General features: G+C 46.9%; 2 protein-coding genes across 3 annotated transcripts in view; both read right to left on the bottom strand.

The window, feature by feature from the left end:
- Positions 1-22,114, bottom strand: part of arfrp1 (ADP-ribosylation factor related protein 1) — a 60,079-nt gene that overhangs the window by 7,477 nt on the left and 30,488 nt on the right. The gene's annotated exons all lie outside the window — the stretch shown is intronic.
- LOC306822294 (3'-5' exoribonuclease HELZ2-like) lies at positions 1,663-22,016 on the bottom strand. The gene is made up of 20 exons (XM_079341205.1): positions 21,803-22,016; positions 15,693-17,228; positions 15,333-15,516; positions 13,592-13,699; positions 12,198-12,715; positions 11,470-12,108; positions 10,090-10,888; positions 9,919-9,994; positions 6,382-9,781; positions 6,219-6,301; positions 6,010-6,132; positions 5,778-5,933; positions 5,543-5,687; positions 5,322-5,459; positions 4,755-4,947; positions 3,873-4,019; positions 3,517-3,726; positions 3,281-3,437; positions 1,950-2,117; positions 1,663-1,880 (listed from the first exon to the last, which is right to left on the bottom strand). The coding sequence occupies exons 2-20, from the start codon at positions 17,033-17,035 to the stop codon at positions 1,777-1,779; spliced, it is 8,691 nt and encodes a 2,896-aa protein (XP_079197331.1). The 5' UTR covers positions 17,036-17,228; positions 21,803-22,016; the 3' UTR covers positions 1,663-1,776.

The following is a 22,114-nucleotide window of genomic DNA, read 5'->3' as shown; positions in this document are numbered from 1 at the left end:
ACACGTATTTATCAACGTGTCAAACGTCTTGTATTATAACTACATTTCTGCTGTTTGTAACCAAACAGACATTCGGGGACTTATGATGATGATGATTGAGGATAGACCTTCCTCAATACAAATGAATGCAGAGCGGGCAGACCAGAGACCCATCCAAGATGGCGGCCGCGCTGCACGTCTGCTCCAATACAGAGCGTCAGTCTATGAGGCGTCTCCGTATGTGATGTCTATGGGTGAAACTACAAACAGAGGTTTCCTCTGAGCCTTCTGAGCGGTGCGAATAATCCTGATAATCCGGAGGGTTAAATATAAGGAAGCTCCCAGAATCCTTCACTTTGATGACATCATGACATTCAGGCTCACCTCTGGGTTTAAGGTCAAAGGTCATCAATGCTTACTTTCATCATCCCTTTTCTTATGAACAACATTTTCAATTATAAAAAGTTGTCAGTTGAAATCCCGGCTGGTTCGCCAAAACCTCGTTAAAACTGCTACAACGTGACCAACCACGCTTCGACACATTTGATTCACGAGCGACCTAGAGTCAGAGCCTCGGGGGTCAGAGGTCACTCGTCATAGTGGGTGGAGCTACAGATGAGACAATAAAAAACGATGTTTGAATAAAAGTTTAATCACTAAGTCACCTGATACAAACGTTTGATCCCTGAGCGTACAACAAAAACACACCAATAAAAACACGTCCAGCCGAACGGTCCACTGATCCACTTCACCTGCAAACCACAGCTGAGCACAACGGTCGTTGCCATGGTAACACACAGGTAACAATAGAAACATATCAAAGTTTAAAATTCATCTAGTCATAGCGAGGCCCGTCAACGAGTTCATCACCGGTCATCAAGGCGTGGCGTGGAAGCGTCTATCGTTTAAATCACCGGTCATCAAGGCGTGGCGTGGAAGTATCTATCATTTAAATCACCGGTCATCAAGGCGTGGCGTGGAAGCGTCTATCGTTTAAATCACCGGTCATCAAGGCGTGGCGTGGAAGCATCTATCGTTTAAATCACCGGTCATCAAGGCGTGGCGTGGAAGCATCTATCGTTTAAATCACCGGTCATCAAGGCGTGGCGTGGAAGCATCTATCGTTTAAATCACCAGTCATCAAGGCGTGGCGTGGAAGCATCTATCGTTTAAATCACCGGTCATCAAGGCGTGGCGTGGAAGCATCTATCGTTTAAATCAGCGTTCATCAAGGCGTGGCGTGGAAGCGTCTATCGTTTAAATCACCGGTCATCAAGGCGTGGCGTGGAAGCGTCTATCGTTTAAATCAGCGTTCATCAAGGCGTGGCGTGGAAGCGTCTATCGTTTAAACACGTCTACGAGTGACTGATGACCTGAGCACTACCCTTGGATCTCCGTGAGCGTCGCCATGTTTGTTTCATGTGGCGTTCCCTCGAGGGGAGTCGTGCGTTGTACAAGAGCGTGAACGCTCACGATGCAGCCGCGAGTCAACACAGACGCACGCTACAAAAGGACTTATTTTATTTCAAAATAAAAGCGCACTTCAAAACAAAAGCCTGACTTTTTAAAACGTGAAATAATTCAAACACGTGATTTTTAGCGACGCTTGATGGCGATTAAAACGGTTTGACGGGCCGAGCTGTGACGTTACGATGCGTTCACAGCGTCGTCAGAAAAACAGCTTCAAACTCATTAAGAAAATATTAAAAGGCTTAAAAATGATGTAAATATTTGATTGAATGTTTGTGTGCTGAGCGTGGTCGCTGCCTTTAGAGAGACAGACACATCTCTTGCTTCTCATTGGACAGAGACGTTCCCGGCTTGTGTCACGGCGCCCACACTCGTGTAGTGCTTCAGCAGCTTCCTCCAGGCTGGACTGCAGTTCAGCAGCTCCTGATTCCCTGTGACACAAACCGTCAGTTATGAAGCTTTACTTTGAAAGAGCGGTTTTATTATTGCGGACGTCTCACCGATGATGCACAGGCCCTCCTTGGCCCGGGTGATGGCCACGTTGATCTGGTTGGGGTAGCCCACGAAGCCCAGGTGTTTGGACAGCCAGCCTCCGTCTGGCTCGCTCTCGATCAGCTCGCTCGGCAGAGAACACACTGTGGACATGATCACGTAACGCCACTCGCTTCCTGCAAGACAGTCACATGATGAGCCCACGAGAGGAAGCGTTCAAAGGGGGGAAATGTAGAGTCTCCTTTTGGATCAGTCTTAGAACGACTGAGAGGCTTCACTGACATTCAGTTCATTTACAATCAAGACGTGAGATCGACTTCAAAGCGTGTGAAACATACCGACAGAAATACGATATGTAACTGTTTCTAATGAAAGCTCTTCATATTTCAAAGGAGCAGTCTGTAGCTCCGCCCCCTAGTGTTTAAAATGAGTACTGCAGTCTAAACTCTAACCATCACAGAGAGCTGTCTCCCCCCCTCCTCTCACACAGCTCTGCATGTGGTGGACAATGTAGCTTCAGTGTTTAGCCAGCTCTGCATGTGGTGGACACTGTAGCTTCAGTGTTTAGCCAGCTCTGCATGTAGATACACTGTAGCTTCAGTGTTTAGCCAGCTCTACATGTGGTGGACACTGTAGCTTCAGTGTTTAGCCAGCTCTGCATGTGGTGGACACTGTAGCTTCAGTGTTTAGCCAGCTCTGCATGTGGTGGACACTGTAGCTTCAGTGTTTAGCCAGCTCTGCATGTGGTGGACACTGTAGCTTCAGTGTTTAGCCAGCTCTGCATGTGGTGGACACTGTAGCTTCAGTGTTTAGCCAGCTCTGCATGTGGTGGACACTGTAGCTTCAGTGTTTAGCCAGCTCTGCATGGGTCTGTAAAGCTTTCTGCGTTCTAACCTCTCTCCATGTTTCATCTCCAACATTGATCCTAGTTTGAGCAGCTTTCTGCTGCTGGAGCTTATTAGAAACATGCAGAGGCTTTTTAGCTCGGGTACAATCACTTCTATCTGAAGCAGTTCCACTGCCCGCTTCCATCGCTGCAACACCTGTTCACCTGATAACTGCTCTCATATCTGGCAAACCCAGGGGCGTCCAAAACGGCCTTCAAAGCCCCGCCTACCTTCTCTGGTCCAATCAGATCCAGAGCATTCAGGAGCAGAATCTAAAGTTAGAAGGAGGACATACTGGCTGCTGCATTGTTGTCAGAGAAGCTTCAACACAGCAGGTTTCCTTCATGATCACACAGGAAGAGAGCAGCTCTCTGATTGGTCCTTTACACTCTCTGTATGTAATCAATATGAAACCTTAAATTACAGTTTGGATGTGAACACTTGAGGGTCACCTTGGCTTTTAGTGATGGTCGTCGCAGTGATCTTTTCCAGTTTCTTCTTCCTCAGTTGTTGTATGATCTCAGTAACTTGTGCATTATACGGCGCAAGAATGGCGATGTCTTCCTGTTTGATTTTGGCTTTTTTCACCAGCTCTCCAGCGATGCCAATCTGCAAAAGATCCAAAGCAAGAGGCTCAGATCAAAGCACAGTCATTCAGATCAAAGAGGTCGGGGGACTGATACAGTACCACTCGGTTTCTCTCCTCCTTGTTCGCTTTCGATTTCTCGTTGCCCTTTGCCGTGTTGACAACCAGACTGACAGTTGTTCCCTTGCAGTCCTCGAACACGATCCTCATAGGCTTTTGTCCCACACGCAGGACGCTGCTCGGAGGCTCCACCCCAGTTTCAAGCTTCCCCTCATAATATTCTTGAGATGGGAACTTACAAATATCACGATGCTTCAAAGAAACAAATGAATAGTTAGTGACGACAAAGAGAAGTCAGCAAAGTCAAATCTCAGCAATTTGGTCCATCGTGCAAACCGAACGCAGATGTGCGGTCCAGTTAAAACGTACAGAACATCAAACAGTGTTTATGTGCTCACCATTCTGTACTGGACATCCAGCATCACTGCTTTGCTCTCTGGCATCATGTAGAAGCGTTCAAACAGAGACTTGGCCATCCCCAGCTTCCTCACATGCTCGTTCCTCACAACGGGCCTCAGCTGTTTGTGGTCACCGATCAGAACGATCTGAACGTTATAGAGAAGACAACATGTGAGCAGAACTGAGCCACGATCAGTGACAGAAGCTCCAAACCAATCAGACTGAGGTGAGACGCTCGTCGCTGGTTAGAGGAACAAGAAGGACCCGGAAACAGAAAAGACCCTGATCCCAGGATTTATCCTCCCTGTTAAAATCAGCCCCAGATGTCATTGGACGAGAGGCGGGGTTACACCGTGGACTGTTCACCAGCCAATCACAGAGCTGACATGTAGAGACAGACAACCAGCCAATCACAGAGCTGACATACAGACAACCAGCCAATCACAGAGCTGACATACAGACAACCAGCCAATCACAGAGCTGATATATAGAGACAGACAACCAGCCAATCGCAGAGCTGACATATAGAGACAGACAACCAGCCAATCACAGAGCTGACATACAGAGACAGACAACCAGCCAATCACAGAGCTGACATGTAGAGACAGACAACCAGCCAATCACAGAGCTGATATATAGAGACAGACAACCAGCCAATCACAGAGCTGACATGTAGAGACAGACAACCAGCCAATCACAGAGCTGACATACAGAGACAGACAACCAGCCAATCACAGAGCTGACATGTAGAGACAGACAACCAGCCAATCACAGAGCTGATATATAGAGACAGACAACCAGCCAATCACAGAGCTGACTGAATAATGAAAGCATAGAAACATGAATCAGTTAGACACAGGCAGGTTCAGAGGGAAGCACACCTTCTCCGGGTTGTTGCAGACTAAGGGAATCAGTGTCTGGGGTTCAGTGGCCATCGCACTTTCATCGATGAGGATCTGACGAGCGCTCACTGTCTTCACCAAGTTCGGAGAGGAAGACTGCGTACATGTGCACAGCACGACGTCATGGCGTTCAAGCTCATACGTCCGAGCCTCTCTGAGGAGTTTCTTGTACCTGAGAGGAAACAAAATCGATTTGGATCTTACTGCAGTTCTTTAAATTCAAACTGAGGCTGGACACTGAAGAGTCCTCGCTTCATGCATAGCTCCACTTCAAATCCCAACATGGAGACGATCTCCACATAGTGTGTGTGCACCCACTCTACAGCACACTTCTACATGATGTGTTTTGTTTCCTTCTCTGCGCAGTGCGCCGCACTGACTGGATTGGCAGTTAATGGAGCACACTTGACTAAATGAACTTCATGATGTGTTGGAGAGGACCTGAAACTAAACACTGAAATGATCAGGTGAAGGAATCAACTGACAAGTACGACATTAGACCATTGGTATCATTGTTTGAATAGCATAGCGTGCATCTGAACTTACTCTTTCACCTCTTCGTCACTCAGCCAGTCTGACTTATTGTTTGTCTCACGGGCGACTTTGATTCGCTCGTCAAACTCCTTTATTTTTTCTGAGTGGGGGTTTTGTTTGTCTCGTATGCGGTGATGAAGAGTGATGCTCCTAAAACAGGTGAAAGGTGCCAGGATCAGTTGGGAGTTCTTTCATTACTAACGGGGTGTCTGGAGTTTGTGTGTTTACAGTACCTGAGCTCTGGTTTGGCACGTGCTTGGCGCAGTGAACTGCGGGGAAACTGAAAGGTGCCGTCTGGATAAGGGTAATCCAGCATCTCCACTTGTTGGCCGTACACCCTGAGCGGTCTTAGTTCGCCCCCATGTCTTACCAGGTACGCTGTGTAACAACAGTAAACACACACACATGAAGTCGGGTCGGAGAAACATCATATGGAGGTGACCGCAGCAAAGACACAGAGGAACTTACCTGCGACTACATCAACAGACTTGTTGGACGGGCCGCAGTACAGAATCACTTGCTTCTTGTTCTTATCGTTCGAGTCGACTGATTCTCTTTGGCTCTCAGAGTTCAGCTTAAAGAAACAGTACACCAAGTACACACCCACGACCGTCTTCCCTGTTCCTGAGAGACAAACAGGAAATGCATCTTTAGCCTCAGCTGAAGCTGCCAAGCGTCATGGTGAAAACATGCTGCTTACCAGGCGGTCCCTGGATGATTGTGAAGGTATTATTCAGAGCTTTATTAACAGCCAGACGCTGACTCAGGTTTAGCTTAGGCAGTCCATTGTCAAGCTCAGTCCTCCGAAAGGGCTTGTCCCTATCTACAGCAAAGACCAAACACTCCACAGGTTAGGTCTACAGATAGATTTGATATTTGGCACAATGACCAGCTAACACATGGACATACCCTCTCTTGGACAGCGTCCTTGTGCTATCATCTGGACCAGATCAGATGCAGACGTCATGCTATCCACCGCATTCTCCTTTCGGCTACAAGAAAAAAGAAGCATGTCAACAAAGTGCAGCTGAAGAAGACGTTGTGGATCAACAACTAGAAACTCTTGACTCACACGTCAGGCAGGGACTTTGGGATGATTTCCACAGTAAAAGTAGTTTCCTTCTGAAACACACAGTCAGGAATGTTCTCCATTGGCAGCTGGTTGATGTCGAACTCCACTTTACTTCCTTCATTGGGAGGTTTTTTCAGATCCACTTTTCGTGTTAGACCGTGGGCCACCCATGTGAACTCTCTTGGGTCCACTGGTGCAGAATGTTCTGGAGTTGAAGTCAACTTCAGACCTCTTTTGCGTATGCACAGAAAACACTTAGAAAGGTTACACTCAATGGCCCACTCATCCATCCATGCCTGAGGTAAGAAGAAGCTCCCTGACAGGGTTCCTTTCTGCTGTCGTCTGAAGGTTAGCGCCAGGTTCTCGATGATGATGCTGTACTCTTCATTCACTGCATTGGCAGCAGATTCCATCTCACACAGTGGTTTCCAGATCTTCACATACTGGCCAATGTTGTCGTAATAAATCTTTGACGGCTCGTCTGCAGACCTGGAGAAACATGTGATCGGACTGTGGACGTGTTCCACACAAATCTCAAACTTTGGTTTGATACGCAGCAGCTGAACAGCAGGCATGTTGTAACCTCTTTTTAGTTCTGAAGTCATTTGGATCTGAAGGGTGTCTCCTGCCCTAAGCTCAAGTGTGACCTCCACCTCGTGCCCACTTTGTACCTCCTCCTTCTCTGAGCTTTCTGTGTCAGACTCTGAATCTTTTTCAGACGACTGAGGCAGAGGATCTCTTTTTTGTATTTTCTTTGTGCTGGCTTTCATTATGAGATCCTTTGTAAGTTTCCAGTCTTCTTTATCAAGTGCTTTAGCAGTCTCTTTCCACAGTGTCAGGGGAAGCTCAACACAGGGACCACAGTCCAGCCTTGTTAACTCTTCTTGGATTTTCATGTCACCAACTGCATAGATCCGTCTTTTCCATGTTAGTCTGACACATGCATCAACTTCCTCAGGTTGGTCCCACAACTGCAAATCCTTGTACATAATGGAGATACTCTCTCTAAATATGTTCTTGTTGAAAGGAAATGACACTGCAAAGCTTTCTTTGGAAGAATCCACACTGACAACAAAGGCGACTTTCGAGGCACTTTGTTTTTTCATGCTCACGGCGTAGAAGAGCTGCTCAGCCTTTCGTTCATGCTCCTTGGCACTCGTGAGGTTGCGCTCAAATTGATTGCAAAGGATCGCTATCTCCTCTTCAGTGTACTGGACAACACTCTCACTTATAACAGAATGCAGAAGTCTCTGCAAGACGATGTCCATGTAGCGCCTTATCGGGGATGATGCTTGTGTGTACGATGGTACACTCAGAGAGTAATGTCTAAGCTGTGATTCAGAGGACGAATCAACACGGACGACCAAAGCTTTACGAGAGCACCTTCTGAACTCGTCAATGACCGGTTGGAGAAGAGGGTGGATGTCATCTGCAGCAATCAGATCGACCATTTTGTCAACATCATCAGTTTCGGCAGCTGATCGGATCTCGCTCCACACTTCAGTGAGTATGGGGAAGTTTTCACAGTTTGGGACTCTTCCATTATGTTTCACTCTGTGCCGCACAGCAGAGGACAGCGGGATCAATCCTTCACATTTCTCCTTGAACTCTTTTATCTTGTCGGGATCAGGTTCTTGCTGACAGCGCAGGGGAGTGCAGAACCTGGTTCTGTCTGAATCAATCAAAGTCATTGACGCATGTGTGTTGTATAACACACTCAGCTCCTCGATCATCAGATGGGCTTTACGCTTCCCAGGAACTCTCTGTTCATCAGGCTGAGAGTAGGCCCAGTCCACAAGTCTTTTCTTCCTCTGTGCTTTTGCAAAACAGTACGCCACACTCACACAGTCTCCTACTGTGTTAAATTCAGGTCCTGCTCCTCGTCTCTTTGTGATCTCTTCTTCTGCCTCACTATAGGACAGCTTCTTATCCGACTTGATTAGTGACAGCTGGAATTTGGGCTTTTCAGTGATCTCATTTGTTTGCTTGTTTACTTGGATCATTAATGAGACCACCTTGCGATCTTCACCCTCGAGAAGACTCAATCGTCCGGTGCTCAGGTTTTCAGGGAACATGTGATTGGGTTTGTTACCACTGCAGTAATAACTGGAACCACGGTTTTGTACAACCAGATCTAATTCACTGCCCAGCTTCACATAGCTTGCAACATCTGCAATATGGATTCCCAATTCATACTGGTCGCCCATTTCCCTGACACTGATGGCATCGTCCAAGTCCTCGGCTCCTTTAGGATCAACAGTGAAAGTGTAACAGTGACTCACACCACGTAAGTCTTCTCTTCTTGTCCTGTCTTCATCTTCCTCTGAGAGATCATAATCTGATGTAAACACATTGGGTTCAACATTGAATTCCTCATTCAGGATCCGCAGTCCGTCTGTCAAAGATCTGCCGACTGGAATTATAGAGATGACCTTCCCCAAAGGGAAAGGACAGTCTTCTCTCCATCCAATCACTTGCACCATGAACACATGATTCTGCCTGAGATTTTCATTTAGACGTTCATGTGCCACAGGTGTCCTCAGTTGCATTGGATCGTATATTGGCAAGAAGTTTCTTGTTTTTTTGGTGATCAGTATGCGTATTCTGGGCTCAGACCTTTTGATAGGAAGCATCAGCCTTTTGACAAACCGACTTTCAGTATTTCGTCTTGGTTTGCTGTAATCTTCATCCTCAAGCAAGCACAGAAGTACACGTGCTGATTCAGACTGCTTGGTGATGCTGACCACTTTAGTTGATTGTAAGATCACTTCGTCTCCAGTAAAGACATTACCCATGTTGGCCTTTCCCTTAATGAGAAAACGTCTGGCAGGGTTATGAAATGGAATGACGTAACCTCTGTTAGATGACTCCCTGTACACCTTCCCCTGCGTGTGCTCCTCTTGTTGATGGTCACATGACTCCAAAAGGTCTTTGCCTCCATCGATCTTACCGTATGATGATCTGAACTTCTGCTGATTGGTGTCATTTCTTTGCAGTTTGTCTTCATTTGACTTGTATTCTGATTCCAGCTTCTCATATTCATCTTTCAGCTCTTGAAGTATTGCGTCATTGAGACCGTCACTTTCTTCCACATGTTCAAACTTTTGAAACTTGGCACTTTCCATGACGTCCTTTTCAAAGAAGTCTTTGGTGAAATGCTTTGGTTCAACACTGTTGTTGCTGATGCAATGGTCTATGTAGCTCTTCCAGACTGCCGAGCATTTCCCAAAGCAACAGAGCGCAGCAGAATCTCCAACCACTACCACCTGGGACTGAGCCCTGGTCATCGCAGTGTTTAACACTCGGGCGTCATTGAACAGTTCCAGACCAGCCAGGTGAGACGTCTGCAGGCTGTCACGTGTTTGAACAGCTGTTATTATGACTGCCCTGAACTGTTTGCCTGTTAACAAATAAAGACAAAGCTGATTAAGCTAAAGTGACAACAAAACATATGAACAGTTACATGAATAACATGTGACTCTATCCAACATAATGGGATAATCATTCAGGACATTTAGAAAGATACGTTGTGACTACCTTGCACATTTGCAAGATTCTCAACACAGACTCCCTGAATGCGTCTTTGCGATAGGGCTTTCCGAATTTTCCAAACCTTTGAACAATGAAAAAACAGAGATGATTAAGACTGACAGAATCTAAGAGTTTCATTTTTGCAGAAATGTACCCTTTGATAACTCTAATGTTTACCTGATTCCCCTCTGACAGGACACAGATTGAGCCTGGGTCTTTGGCTCCCCAGGTCGATGGCCACTGTTTGAGAATCTCTGTCACTGCTTCAACCACTTTGGCAACCTCTTCTTTGTTGTACCAAGACATGGACAGCGAGTCCAACAGACACTCTCCCCTCACATGGTAAAACTTGAGGGCATGGCCACTTGGAGGAGCTGGGACATTTCCAACAGCTTTGATGACATCGTTCTTACCCACGTAGAAATAAGTGGACACAAACTCCACGATCTCTAACGTTGAGCGGTAGTTTTCACTAAAAATGATTCGACTGTTGTTCGCAGTGTCACATTTCTGGCCTTGATAGTAGTGGAACAAGCGATTGAGGAGCGTTTGATTTGAACGGTGATGATCATCAACTGAAAAAAGCTTTGGCCCCATTTGCATGTGGTCTCCAGCCAAAACCACCCTGGTGTCTGGTCCAGCAAGACCGAGGGTCAACAGAGCATCACACTCGAGCATCTGAGAGGCCTCATCAATAAGGATGTGAGTGAAGTAGCCCTCTGGGAGCTGGAGGTCTTGGAAATGTCTTGCCATTGATGTTGTGGTTATGACTATATTGTGGGGATCGAGAGCAGCGCTCGTCGGTGGCAGAAAACACTGACGATCCTCAGAAAGGAGGCAGTATTTCAGAGTTATCGGATCCGTGTGAAACACAGCCTTCCCTTGTTTGTTTGCTTTTATTCGAAGAGGCCTCAATCCATCCTTTCTTCCATCAATGAAGGGATGTAAGTGATCTCTTACATAAAGGTCTGCAGAACTGAAAGTAAATAATGTAAAGAACTTCAGTACATGTTTGTGTTGCTATATATGAAATATCTTTTTAACAACAATCAAAAGAAGTCCAGACAATCAGGTCAAGACAGACAGGCCTCCTAAATCCCAAAGAGGGAGCCAAGTAGACAAGCCGAAGAGGGAAGACCTACAATCCTCCCAATGCTGATTGATTTAGTGTTTATACTTTTACAACATAAGGAAAACAGGCAGTTACGTTGTGTACATTATAAATAGCTTCTCATGCAGCCGCTCTTTCTGTGATTTATATTGAAAAGAAAAAGGAAATGACACCAGATGGATGCAGTGTTTATCAGTCTAGATACGTGTTCACAGTGTTTACGAGCTGCTGACAGAGAGAATACACTCATCTTAAACCTGCCATTGAGCGTCTCTGCTGAGCACCATGCTGAGTATCTATGACGGCCGCAGCACAGACTGTAGTCTGAACATTACAACATGCAGAGACTCTGGATGCACAGTGCTCAGTTCTCTGACTACTGATGGTGATATCTGCCACACTTTGTGGTAAACAATGAATCTGTAGTCATCACTGGGATGTATTACCTGTTGGTGTAGGTGCATATCAGCACTTTGCTGTGAGGCTGCTTACACAGCTCTCTGGCTGCAGTGGCGAGGGTGAAAGTTTTCCCAGTTCCAAAAGGTCCATAAATGAGGAGCGGTGCCACCTTTCTGGGGACAATGGAGTTCCCTGTGATGAAGCTGATCGCTGCCTGCTGCTTTGTGTTCAGCTTGTCGTGGAGAACATCACTTTGTGGAACTTCACAGTCTTTGAGGTCTGGTAGCACTCTTTTGGTATCCGGAAGGAGGTCTACAGCCTTGTGCATGTTGCAGAAGCTGACGCGGTTCAGCTGAAACTGTACCTCCATCGGATACGTTTGATTTCTCTTGAGTGACAGATCAGAGCAGCATTTTTTAGACAGCTGCAAATACATTTTATCCTCCCTTGTTTGGTTCTGCAGGATGGTGGCTTCGTAGACCTTTGAGTTGGTCCCGTCTGAAGATATTGGGGCAATCAGGCCGGACTGGATGCTGCGCTTTAGAGCCTGTCCTTCAGGGGTGTCTGACGTGAGGTTGTAAGGAATAGAGACAGCACAGTAGAGTTGTCCCAGAGGAGCTATCGTAACTTCAAATGTTGTGCTTGTCAAAGTATCCAGAGTTGTGATTTCACCATGAACATTTAGTCTGAAGGAAATAAAGGACAGGGTTCAGAAGTGAGTCATAAATACGTAGAAATTTCCTCTTTGTCAAAGAAAAGGATTAAAGAGTCTTACCTTGAAACAACCTGGTCCTCTGCTCGTTCCTCATCATACAGGAAGTTGTGCATTCTCTCTCTGTAGTTCTCATGATTCAGAGGGGTCTGGTTGTTTCTGGAGGCTTTATACAGGAAGTTAATCTGCGGAGGTTTGTACTCCTTCAACAGCTCCTCCAGCTCTTCTGTCCTGGACGAACCTGGAATAATGACCCTGTTCCCTCGATGCCAACGCTCAGCAGTTTGAAAGGTGGTTCTTTGGTTCACAGCTGGGTCTTCAGTTTCGTCCAAAGACAGCTGCTGTCCTACTCTTACTCTGAACTTCTTCAGCAGAACAGGCCTCATCCCAAAATCCAGCACTAACCATTGTTCGTAGAGTCCAGGGTGGACGGATGTAAAGGACACGGTGATGTCGTAGATTGTGTCTTCTACGAGAAAGTGTTTCCCTGACAAGTAGATGCAGGGACTGGAAGTCATGTTGCCGAGGCTGAATGAAGCACCTGGTTCTTGCTTCAGAAGTGCAACATGCACAAGTTGTCTCTGTAAAGAAAAGTGGCGATTAGTAGCTTGACTGGCAGATCTTTCCCCATGATGTTGTTGCCCACACCTGTTCCCCACGAGTACGATGAGTCTGGTTCAGGTCTACAAGGCTCCACGCTGACCCAATCAATTTATTACAAGATCCAGATGTACCAGATCATTTATAAAAGAATATTTACACCCAACGCTCATCCAGTGATCATCTGACACACAACAGTGCATTGATGACCTACTCTTGGTAGGTCTCTGGTCGTCGCGCACACTGGAGGTAACACTGATTGCTCGGTGATTATAAATCTTTGATTGGTGCAAAAACAATTTGAATAAAAAAACAGAGAGAAGACAACGGTTAAAGCTTTGTACATGTTTTTCTTTGGAAGTCAATGAACTACACAGCCCACAATCCTTTGCTAATGAGACCTGCAGCAGAATAAGGTTAATGGCACATTTACTGTCAGCTAACTTGCTAGCTAGCCTGCTAGCATCCTGTACCGAGAGGACCATTGCCATGGTAACAGAGAGCTCCACCAATCAGAGACATCTCTGTGACACTCTGTGATTGTGGGTGGTGTAGTTCTTCTCCCTGATATCGTGAATAAATCATGTTGTTCTTCAAACAAGGTCGATATCAGACTCCTTCAGGAGCATGAACCATCGTTATCACTCAGGTAGCTTGTGGTTCGTCTACCTGTGATGGTTATGACATCATGGCGAATAATCCAATCCACCATGATAATGAACATGATATCGACTTCCTGAACCACATGTTGAGTTCTTTACCAGGTATTCTGGTGCAGAGAGCCTACTCAACGTAACTGTGCACATGAGTTACTCAGCGTTGAAATAAGCTTCTGATGCTAACGGTTAAAGTCTTACCTCTGTTTCCACCTGGAAGTGCCACTGCAGCGATCCTTCGGCCTGTTCACGCTGAACACTTAAATCTTCATCACAGGAGATGCTGACGTCGTCAACTTGTTCTGATATCTGTTCAACAGTGACAGTTACATTCTCTGAAACGTGACTCAAGGAGAGTCTCATTATTCTAAAATAATCTGATATGATGAGGCCGACTTGAGCCTGACTCTCTCCTTCTGACATCCGTCAGCACAGTCTAGATGTTTAAATGATTCTGAAGATGGTTCCTGTACTGTGAGGCGTTAGCAGTGACCTCTCAGTTACAATTATTGTGTACACACAAAACAGGCCATTTCCAACACAAAGTTTGTGATCTATAAAAACAAATCTGACGGTAAACAAACTCTGACCCAGCCGTACGAACATTTAAGAGACATGATGAGTCTCTTCTTCATTTTATTTCACTAAATATCAACCTGACAGATCCATTATTAAGATTATATGTGTGCATGTAGTGAGCTGTTTTCAATAAAGAACTTTCAATATGACAATATTTAGATGTTAACAAATATATAAATAAAATGGCTTTATCGGGAGGACAGAGAGGGGGCGGGGCTTTATAGGGAGCACAGAGGGGAGGGGTGTGGCTTTAGAGGGAGCACAGAGAGGGGGCGGGGCTTTATAGGGAGCACAGAGAGGAGGGGTGTGGCTTTACAGGGAGCAATAAGGGGGCGTGGCTTTATCGGGAGCACAGAGAGGGGGCGTGGCTTTATAGGGAGCACAGAGAGGAGGGGTGTGGCTTTCGAGGGAGCAATAAGGGGGCGTGGCATTATAGGGAGCACAGAGAGGGGGCGGGGCTTTATAGGGAGCACAGAGGGGAGGGGTGTGGCATTATAGGGAGCACAGAGGGTGAATATAGGAGATTTCTATCAACCCTGCCTTTAATTATTTTGTGCCCACACAATTTCCGGGTTTTTGACGCACATACATTTTTAGTATGGATTCTACGCACTGTTTTATAAATGAGACCCCTGATCTGTTCAGAAGGACCTGAGAGACATTTTAACTCATTAAAGGTCACATGACCTCCTCCTCTTCAATCAGTGTCCTCGCTCCTCTTCATCATGTGTGTGAAGTGTGTTGTTGTAAATCCACTCTGATCCTGTATCTGATCATGTCTATAAACCCCTCTATTTCAGCCCTGCTCAGAACAGGCTGTTTCTGTGTCTGTAGCTTTAAATATGTAAATGAGCTGTGTCTGACCACGCCCCCTCTCTGGAAGGGCTCGGGTGTACTCGCTGCTTTCTGGCTCCATGTCCTATTGTTTACGGTGAGAAGGCAGACTCAGAGGGCAGAACAAACACCTAGCTGTGGGAGTGTCACCCACCTGGGGGAGGGGCTACTGCCCTTTGTGATGTCATGAAGGGAACATCTCCAAACGGCCTGTTTGAGCAGGCAGGAGACGGAGAGGATGGACTTTTCTCATCATTGGGGGGTTTGAAGACAGAGACATGTTAGATTTGGAGGAACATGCGGAAGAGGAGTTTAAATAACGTGACCTTTAAAGTCAGACATGTCAAATATTTAGGATCTAATCTCCTGTTGTGTGGGGGAATCTTAAGGACAACTGAGCTCGCTCTCTGTGGAGGAAAATCTATATTTATTCTGCTGTTCTCTCCGTAACATATACAGATGTTCAGACCGTCTCAGGCTGATGTCTGTTAGTCTCGTCGTAGAGAAGTCAAAGAGACGTCATACTCACTATGTGCACCTCGTTGCTGCTGTTTCTGTACTCCTCCAGCAGCTTTTCATTGTAGCACATGAGACCCTGAGCATCCATGTTGTCCCTGATCTCCTTCTCCTCTGCAGCTCGCATCATCCACTCCTGCAGCTCATCCACAGAATGAGCTTTGGGGCACTTACTGCCATACTCACATGTCAGAGGTCTAAAGGATGGAGGACGCATTTCAACAGTTCATCAACCACAATGCTTTAGAACGCTTCTCTGAAGATCTGTCCACATTTTGGATTGAGCATACTGGTCTAAGTTTATAACACCTCAATCCCTAAAGGTAAGGATTTAATGGAAACCTGCAGCCAATCAGTGGGACGTGTTGTTTACCTTTCGCACAGCCAGAAGTCGGCTCTCTGGCCGTGTGGCGGCCGCCGCCCTCTCCATCTGGTGGTGGTGTCCTCAGACAGTAACTGAGCATGCTCCAGAGAGGAGCAGTGCTTGTAGAAGCTCTCAGGGGAGGACAGGACCAGCAGGCAGACTTTGCAGTACATGGTGCCATGTGTGTGCTTGGACTGCTTCTTCTGACTCAGCCGAAGAAGATGAGGCCGGACAGACAAGCCGCCATGCTCCGCCCTCCACACCGCCATCTCCACCTCACTCTGGGCAGAGCCGCAGTGGCCGGCCGGGTGCCAGCAGGGCTTCCCCTGCCTGACGTGGCTGCAGAAATCAAAGGCACATTTTGGGGGAATAGGGCGCACCTGGCTGTAGACGTGCTTCCCGCAGTTCTCTGACAGGTGAAGGACTAAGACGGGCTCCCAGTTGTGCGCTGCGTCTGCTGAACAGGTGGCATTCCACCTTTTACCTGTCAGTTTTTTTTCTAGGAAGCAGGTTCTACACAGCTCGATGAATTCACCTGGAAACTGCTGGAGGATGCTTTGAGCTGCTTGTTCAGGTGTTAGAGCGGCCTCAGACTCAATGACAAGTCTCATGAACTCGTCTCTGTCCATGTTCTCGTCTCTGACATGGTTCCAGACCGTCGCCTCCTCAAAGCTTCGAGCAAAAGTGCAATTCTCTCCGTGCTGAGTGCATCCAAAGCCTTCGCTGAAGTACATACACTCTTTGTAGAAGACGTTCCGACCAAACTGTCCTGATGTGGGACGCTCAGAGACGGGACGCCACTGCTGAGAGGATTTGAATTTGGCTAAAAGCAGATTTCTTCTACACTTGTGACCGACTGACTGAACTGTGTATGTGATTTCTTTGTCTTTGGTACAGCACAGCTCACAGGCAGCCTTCAGATCCAGAGTTCTATGGATATCAGCGATTGGTTCGTTGACATTGTGTGGATCAGACGCTCTCTCGGTCTGAGTGATTAGCTGACACAGAAGGAAATGATCCACTCTGTGCTGCTTCTCAAACGTCCACACGGCAGCTTCCTCGTCGCTCCTGGCAAACGAGCAGCGGTTCTTGTGTTCCCTGCATCCAGAGCCCTCCGTGAAGTAGTAACACACCTCATAGCGGCTTGGGTTCGGGAACGTGGGACGCCTGGAAACGGGCCTCCACGTGTCGCCATTACTGGCTTTGCAGAGCAGCAGGCTGCGCTCGCACTGATGCTGCACTGACGTCAATACGTACGTTATTTCTCCCTTCTGGGCGGAGCATTGAGGGCACACCAGTCGGAGGGAATGTGTGGATAACAGAGGGGCAAGTTTGGACTCGCTGGCTGACATGATTACACTCTCATAATGTTAAAGAGAGCAGCTGTGTGGTCACCCTGCAAACACTCAGGAACGATTCACCTGGAAACTGATCTCTGATGGTTCACTTATTAATCTGATGACCTTCGACTTGAAGAAACGTCCGATGACATGGAATCATCTTCAGGAGGAAGACAAACACGTCTCCGACTTTACTCCAATGAATCTGAAAAAGAAAAAACCACAAACATTAAAGTCATAGCACAACAGGCTGTAACGTCTGCAGCAGGTAAACAGACTGTAACGTCTGCAGCAGGTAAACAGGATGTAACGTCTGCAGCAGGTAAACAGACTGTAACGTCTGCAGCAGGTAAACAGACTGTAACGTCTGCAGCAGGTAAACAGGCTGTAACGTCTGCAGCAGGTAAACAGACTGTAACGTCTGCAGCAGGTAAACAGGATGTAACGTCTGCAGCAGGTAAACAGACTGTAACGTCTGCAGCAGGTAAACAGACTGTAACGTCTGCAGCAGGTAAACAGGATGTAACGTCTGCAGCAGGTAAACAGACTGTAACGTCTGCAGCAGGTAAACAGGCTGTAACGTCTGCAGCAGGTAAACAGACTGTAACGTCTGCAGCAGGTAAACAGACTGTAACGTCTGCAGCAGGTAAACAGGATGTAACGTCTGCAGCAGGTAAACAGACTGTAACGTCTGCAGCAGGTAAACAGACTGTAACGTCTGCAGCAGGTAAACAGACTGTAACGTCTGCAGCAGGTAAACAGACTGTAACGTCTGCAGCAGGTAAACAGGATGTAACGTCTGCAGCAGGTAAACAGACTGTAACGTCTGCAGCAGGTAAACAGACTGTAACGTCTGCAGCAGGTAAACAGGCTGTAACGTCTGCAGCAGGTAAACAGACTGTAACGTCTGCAGCAGGTAAACAGACTGTAACGTCTGCAGCAGGTAAACAGGCTGTAACGTCTACAGCAGGTAAACAGACTGTAACGTCTGCAGCAGGTAAACAGACTGTAACGTCTGCAGCAGGTAAACAGGCTGTAACGTCTGCAGCAGGTAAACAGACTGTAACGTCTGCAGCAGGTAAACAGACTGTAACGTCTGCAGCAGGTAAACAGACTGTAACGTCTGCAGCAGGTAAACAGACTGTAACGTCTGCAGCAGGTAAACAGACTGTAACGTCTGCAGCAGGTAAACAGGCTGTAACGTCTGCAGCAGGTAAACAGGCTGTAACGTCTGCAGCAGGTAAACAGGCTGTAACGTCTGCAGCAGGTAAACAGACTGTAACGTCTGCAGCAGGTAAACAGACTGTAACGTCTGCAGCAGGTAAACAGACTGTAACATCTGCAGCAGGTAAACAGGCTGTAACGTCTGCAGCAGGTAAACAGACTGTAACGCCTGCAGCAGGTAAACAGACTGTAACGTCTGCAGCAGGTAAACAGACTGTAACGTCTGCAGCAGGTAAACAGACTGTAACGTCTGCAGCAGGTAAACAGGATGTAACGTCTGCAGCAGGTAAACAGACTGTAACGCCTGCAGCAGGTAAACAGACTGTAACGTCTGCAGCAGGTAAACAGACTGTAACGTCTGCAGCAGGTAAACAGACTGTAACGTCTGCAGCAGGTAAACAGACTGTAACATCTGCAGCAGGTAAACAGGCTTTAACGTCTGCAGCAGGTAAACAGACTGTAACGCCTGCAGCAGGTAAACAGACTGTAACGTCTGCAGCAGGTAAACAGACTGTAACGTCTGCAGCAGGTAAACAGACTGTAACGCCTGCAGCAGGTAAACAGACTGTAACGTCTGCAGCAGGTAAACAGACTGTAACGTCTGCAGCAGGTAAACAGACTGTAACGTCTGCAGCAGGTAAACAGACTGTAACGTCTGCAGCAGGTAAACAGACTGTAACGTCTGCAGCAGGTAAACAGACTGTAGCGTCTGCAGCAGGTAAACAGGCTGTAACGTCTGCAGCAGGTAAACAGGCTGTAACGTCTGCAGCAGGTAAACAGGCTGTAACGTCTGCAGCAGGTAAACAGACTGTAACGTCTGCAGCAGGTAAACAGGCTGTAACGTCTGCAGCAGGTAAACAGGCTGTAACGTCTGCAGCAGGTAAACAGGCTGTAACGCCTGCAGCAGGTAAACAGACTGTAACGTCTGCAGCAGGTAAACAGACTGTAACGTCTGCAGCAGGTAAACAGGCTGTAACGTCTGCAGCAGGTAAACAGACTGTAACGTCTGCAGCAGGTAAACAGACTGTAACGTCTGCAGCAGGTAAACAGACTGTAACGTCTGCAGCAGGTAAACAGGCTGTAACGTCTGCAGCAGGTAAACAGGCTGTAACGTCTGCAGCAGGTAAACAGGCTGTAACGTCTGCAGCAGGTAAACAGACTGTAACGTCTGCAGCAGGTAAACAGGCTGTAACGTCTGCAGCAGGTAAACAGGCTGTAACGCCTGCAGCAGGTAAACAGACTGTAACGTCTGCAGCAGGTAAACAGACTGTAACGTCTGCAGCAGGTAAACAGACTGTAACGTCTGCAGGTAAACAGACTGTAACGTCTGCAGCAGGTAAACAGACTGTAACATCTGCAGCAGGTAAACAGGCTTTAACGTCTGCAGCAGGTAAACAGACTGTAACGCCTGCAGCAGGTAAACAGACTGTAACGTCTGCAGCAGGTAAACAGACTGTAACGTCTGCAGCAGGTAAACAGACTGTAACGCCTGCAGCAGGTAAACAGACTGTAACGTCTGCAGCAGGTAAACAGACTGTAACGTCTGCAGCAGGTAAACAGACTGTAACGTCTGCAGCAGGTAAACAGACTGTAACGTCTGCAGCAGGTAAACAGGCTGTAACGTCTGCAGCAGGTAAACAGGCTGTAACGTCTGCAGCAGGTAAACAGGCTGTAACGTCTGCAGCAGGTAAACAGGCTGTAACGTCTGCAGCAGGTAAACAGACTGTAACGTCTGCAGCAGGTAAACAGGCTGTAACGTCTGCAGCAGGTAAACAGGCTGTAACGTCTGCAGCAGGTAAACAGGCTGTAACGCCTGCAGCAGGTAAACAGACTGTAACGTCTGCAGCAGGTAAACAGACTGTAACGTCTGCAGCAGGTAAACAGACTGTAACGTCTGCAGCAGGTAAACAGGCTGTAACGTCTGCAGCAGGTAAACAGACTGTAACGTCTGCAGCAGGTAAACAGACTGTAACGTCTGCAGCAGGTAAACAGACTGTAACGTCTGCAGCAGGTAAACAGACTGTAACGTCTGCAGCAGGTAAACAGGCTGTAACGTCTGCAGCAGGTAAACAGACTTGGTGGTTGTTTTAACGTGTTGTTCTCTCTCTCTCTCCTGTGCTCTCCAGGTGCTGCCTCTCGGTCTCTGTGCAGGTAACAAACGCACCTGCTGCAGAAAACTAATCAATCCCAGAGGAAAAGGCAGCAGTGGGTCATTCAGGGACATTCAGTGATTGCGTGTGGAAGCGAGCGCTGATCATTTTAACTTAAACTTCTCACTCTGACACAACAACAGATTTCAGTTTAAAAAAAAACAATTCTGAAAATGTGCAGCTCAAGTGTCATCAGCATGGCGATGTCACACCTGGTCCAACATGTCCTACTGGTTAAAGGCCTCAACACCTACTACACTGTTAAGCATTAAAGTCATCAGTCTGCCCCTTTCTTTAGCTACACCTGTATAAAGCGTTTTCTTCTTCCTCCTGCAGCTCTGCTCCTTCTGTCCATCCAGAGCTCAGATCCACCGCCGTCACTCAGAGATCGCTGTGACCTCACCTTGTTGGTCGTGTTTGGGATTTATCACCTCCGTGTCATAAATACATAAATCTGAAAGGGTCGCAGTGTCACTTTAATCCACTAGATGGCGCTGCTGTGTCGTCTGACGGCAGCAGGAAGTGAATATCTGACAAACACAGCTCACAGTTTCTATTCAGTGAAATGTTTCTCTTCATCGTTCGCTCTCTGAGCTGATTCGATGTTTCAGTGTCAGAGACTTAAATATATTTATATTTTATATATTTACATTTTATATATTTACATTTTATACATTTATATTTTATATATTTATATTTTATATATTTACATTTTATATATTTATATTCATATATTTCCTTCTGACTATGTTAGTGTGTGTATGTGTGTGTGTGTGTGTGTGTGTGTGTGTTAGTGTGTATGTGTGTGTGTTAGTGTGTGTGTGTGTTAGTATGTGTGTGTGTGTGTGTGTGTTAGTATGTGTGTGTGTGTTAGTGTGTGTGTTAGTGTGTGTGTTTTTATTTTATGTTGAATCTAAAACTTGACCTTTGACCTTAAACCCAGAGGTGAACTCTGAACGTCATGATGTCATCAAAGTGAAGGATTCTGGGAGCTTCTATTCCTTTATTTGTGGTCACAAATACAGGAAGTGGACAGACACCTTTCTATGAGTCCTTAAAGGGACCCGAACCCTTCACTCAGGTTTGGACTCACTCAACACTACGACCATGTTTCTAATGACACACCTTTAACCCTGTGGGTTAAGGTACACCCCCCATCTCTCAAGTGGTCACAGTGACGTCACGGAGGTGCATCTCTCAGGTGGGTCACGGTGACGTCACGGAGGTGCATCTCTCAGGTGGTCGTGGTGACGTCACGGTGACATCGCCGAGGTTCATCAGGTTTATTTTATAGCAGTTTAAGTTTTTGAAGATTACCTGTTTCTGCTCTGACTCGTCACAGTGAGCTGAAAACTACAAACCGAACACAAACAACCGGAAGAAGAAGAAGAAGAAGAAGACTTACCGTGAACCGTGAGCCGTGAGGTCTTCATCAAGCTGTCACAGCGCGCAGACGCACTGACCTCCTCTGTGTGGTGGAGAGGAGCAGCAGCTGCAGCGCGTGCGGTCCACAGCCTCAGGTGTCCAAGTGAAGAGTGTGTGTGTGTGTGTGTGTGTGTGTGTGTGTGTGTGTGGGTGTGTGTGTGTGGGAGGAGGAGAGAGATTCTCTTAAGTTTCGTTTCTGCTATTTGTCGTCAGCGGCAATTGGTTTGATGCGCATGCGCTCTCTGTTTACATAAACCTGGTGAAGTGACAGGAAAAGAAACTGAACAAACAA

The sequence above is a fragment of the Symphodus melops genome, assembly GCF_947650265.1.
Source record: "Symphodus melops genome assembly, chromosome: 4".
Classification (NCBI taxonomy): Eukaryota; Metazoa; Chordata; class Actinopteri; order Labriformes; family Labridae; genus Symphodus; species Symphodus melops.
This window is presented reverse-complemented; position numbering and strand designations above follow the sequence as displayed.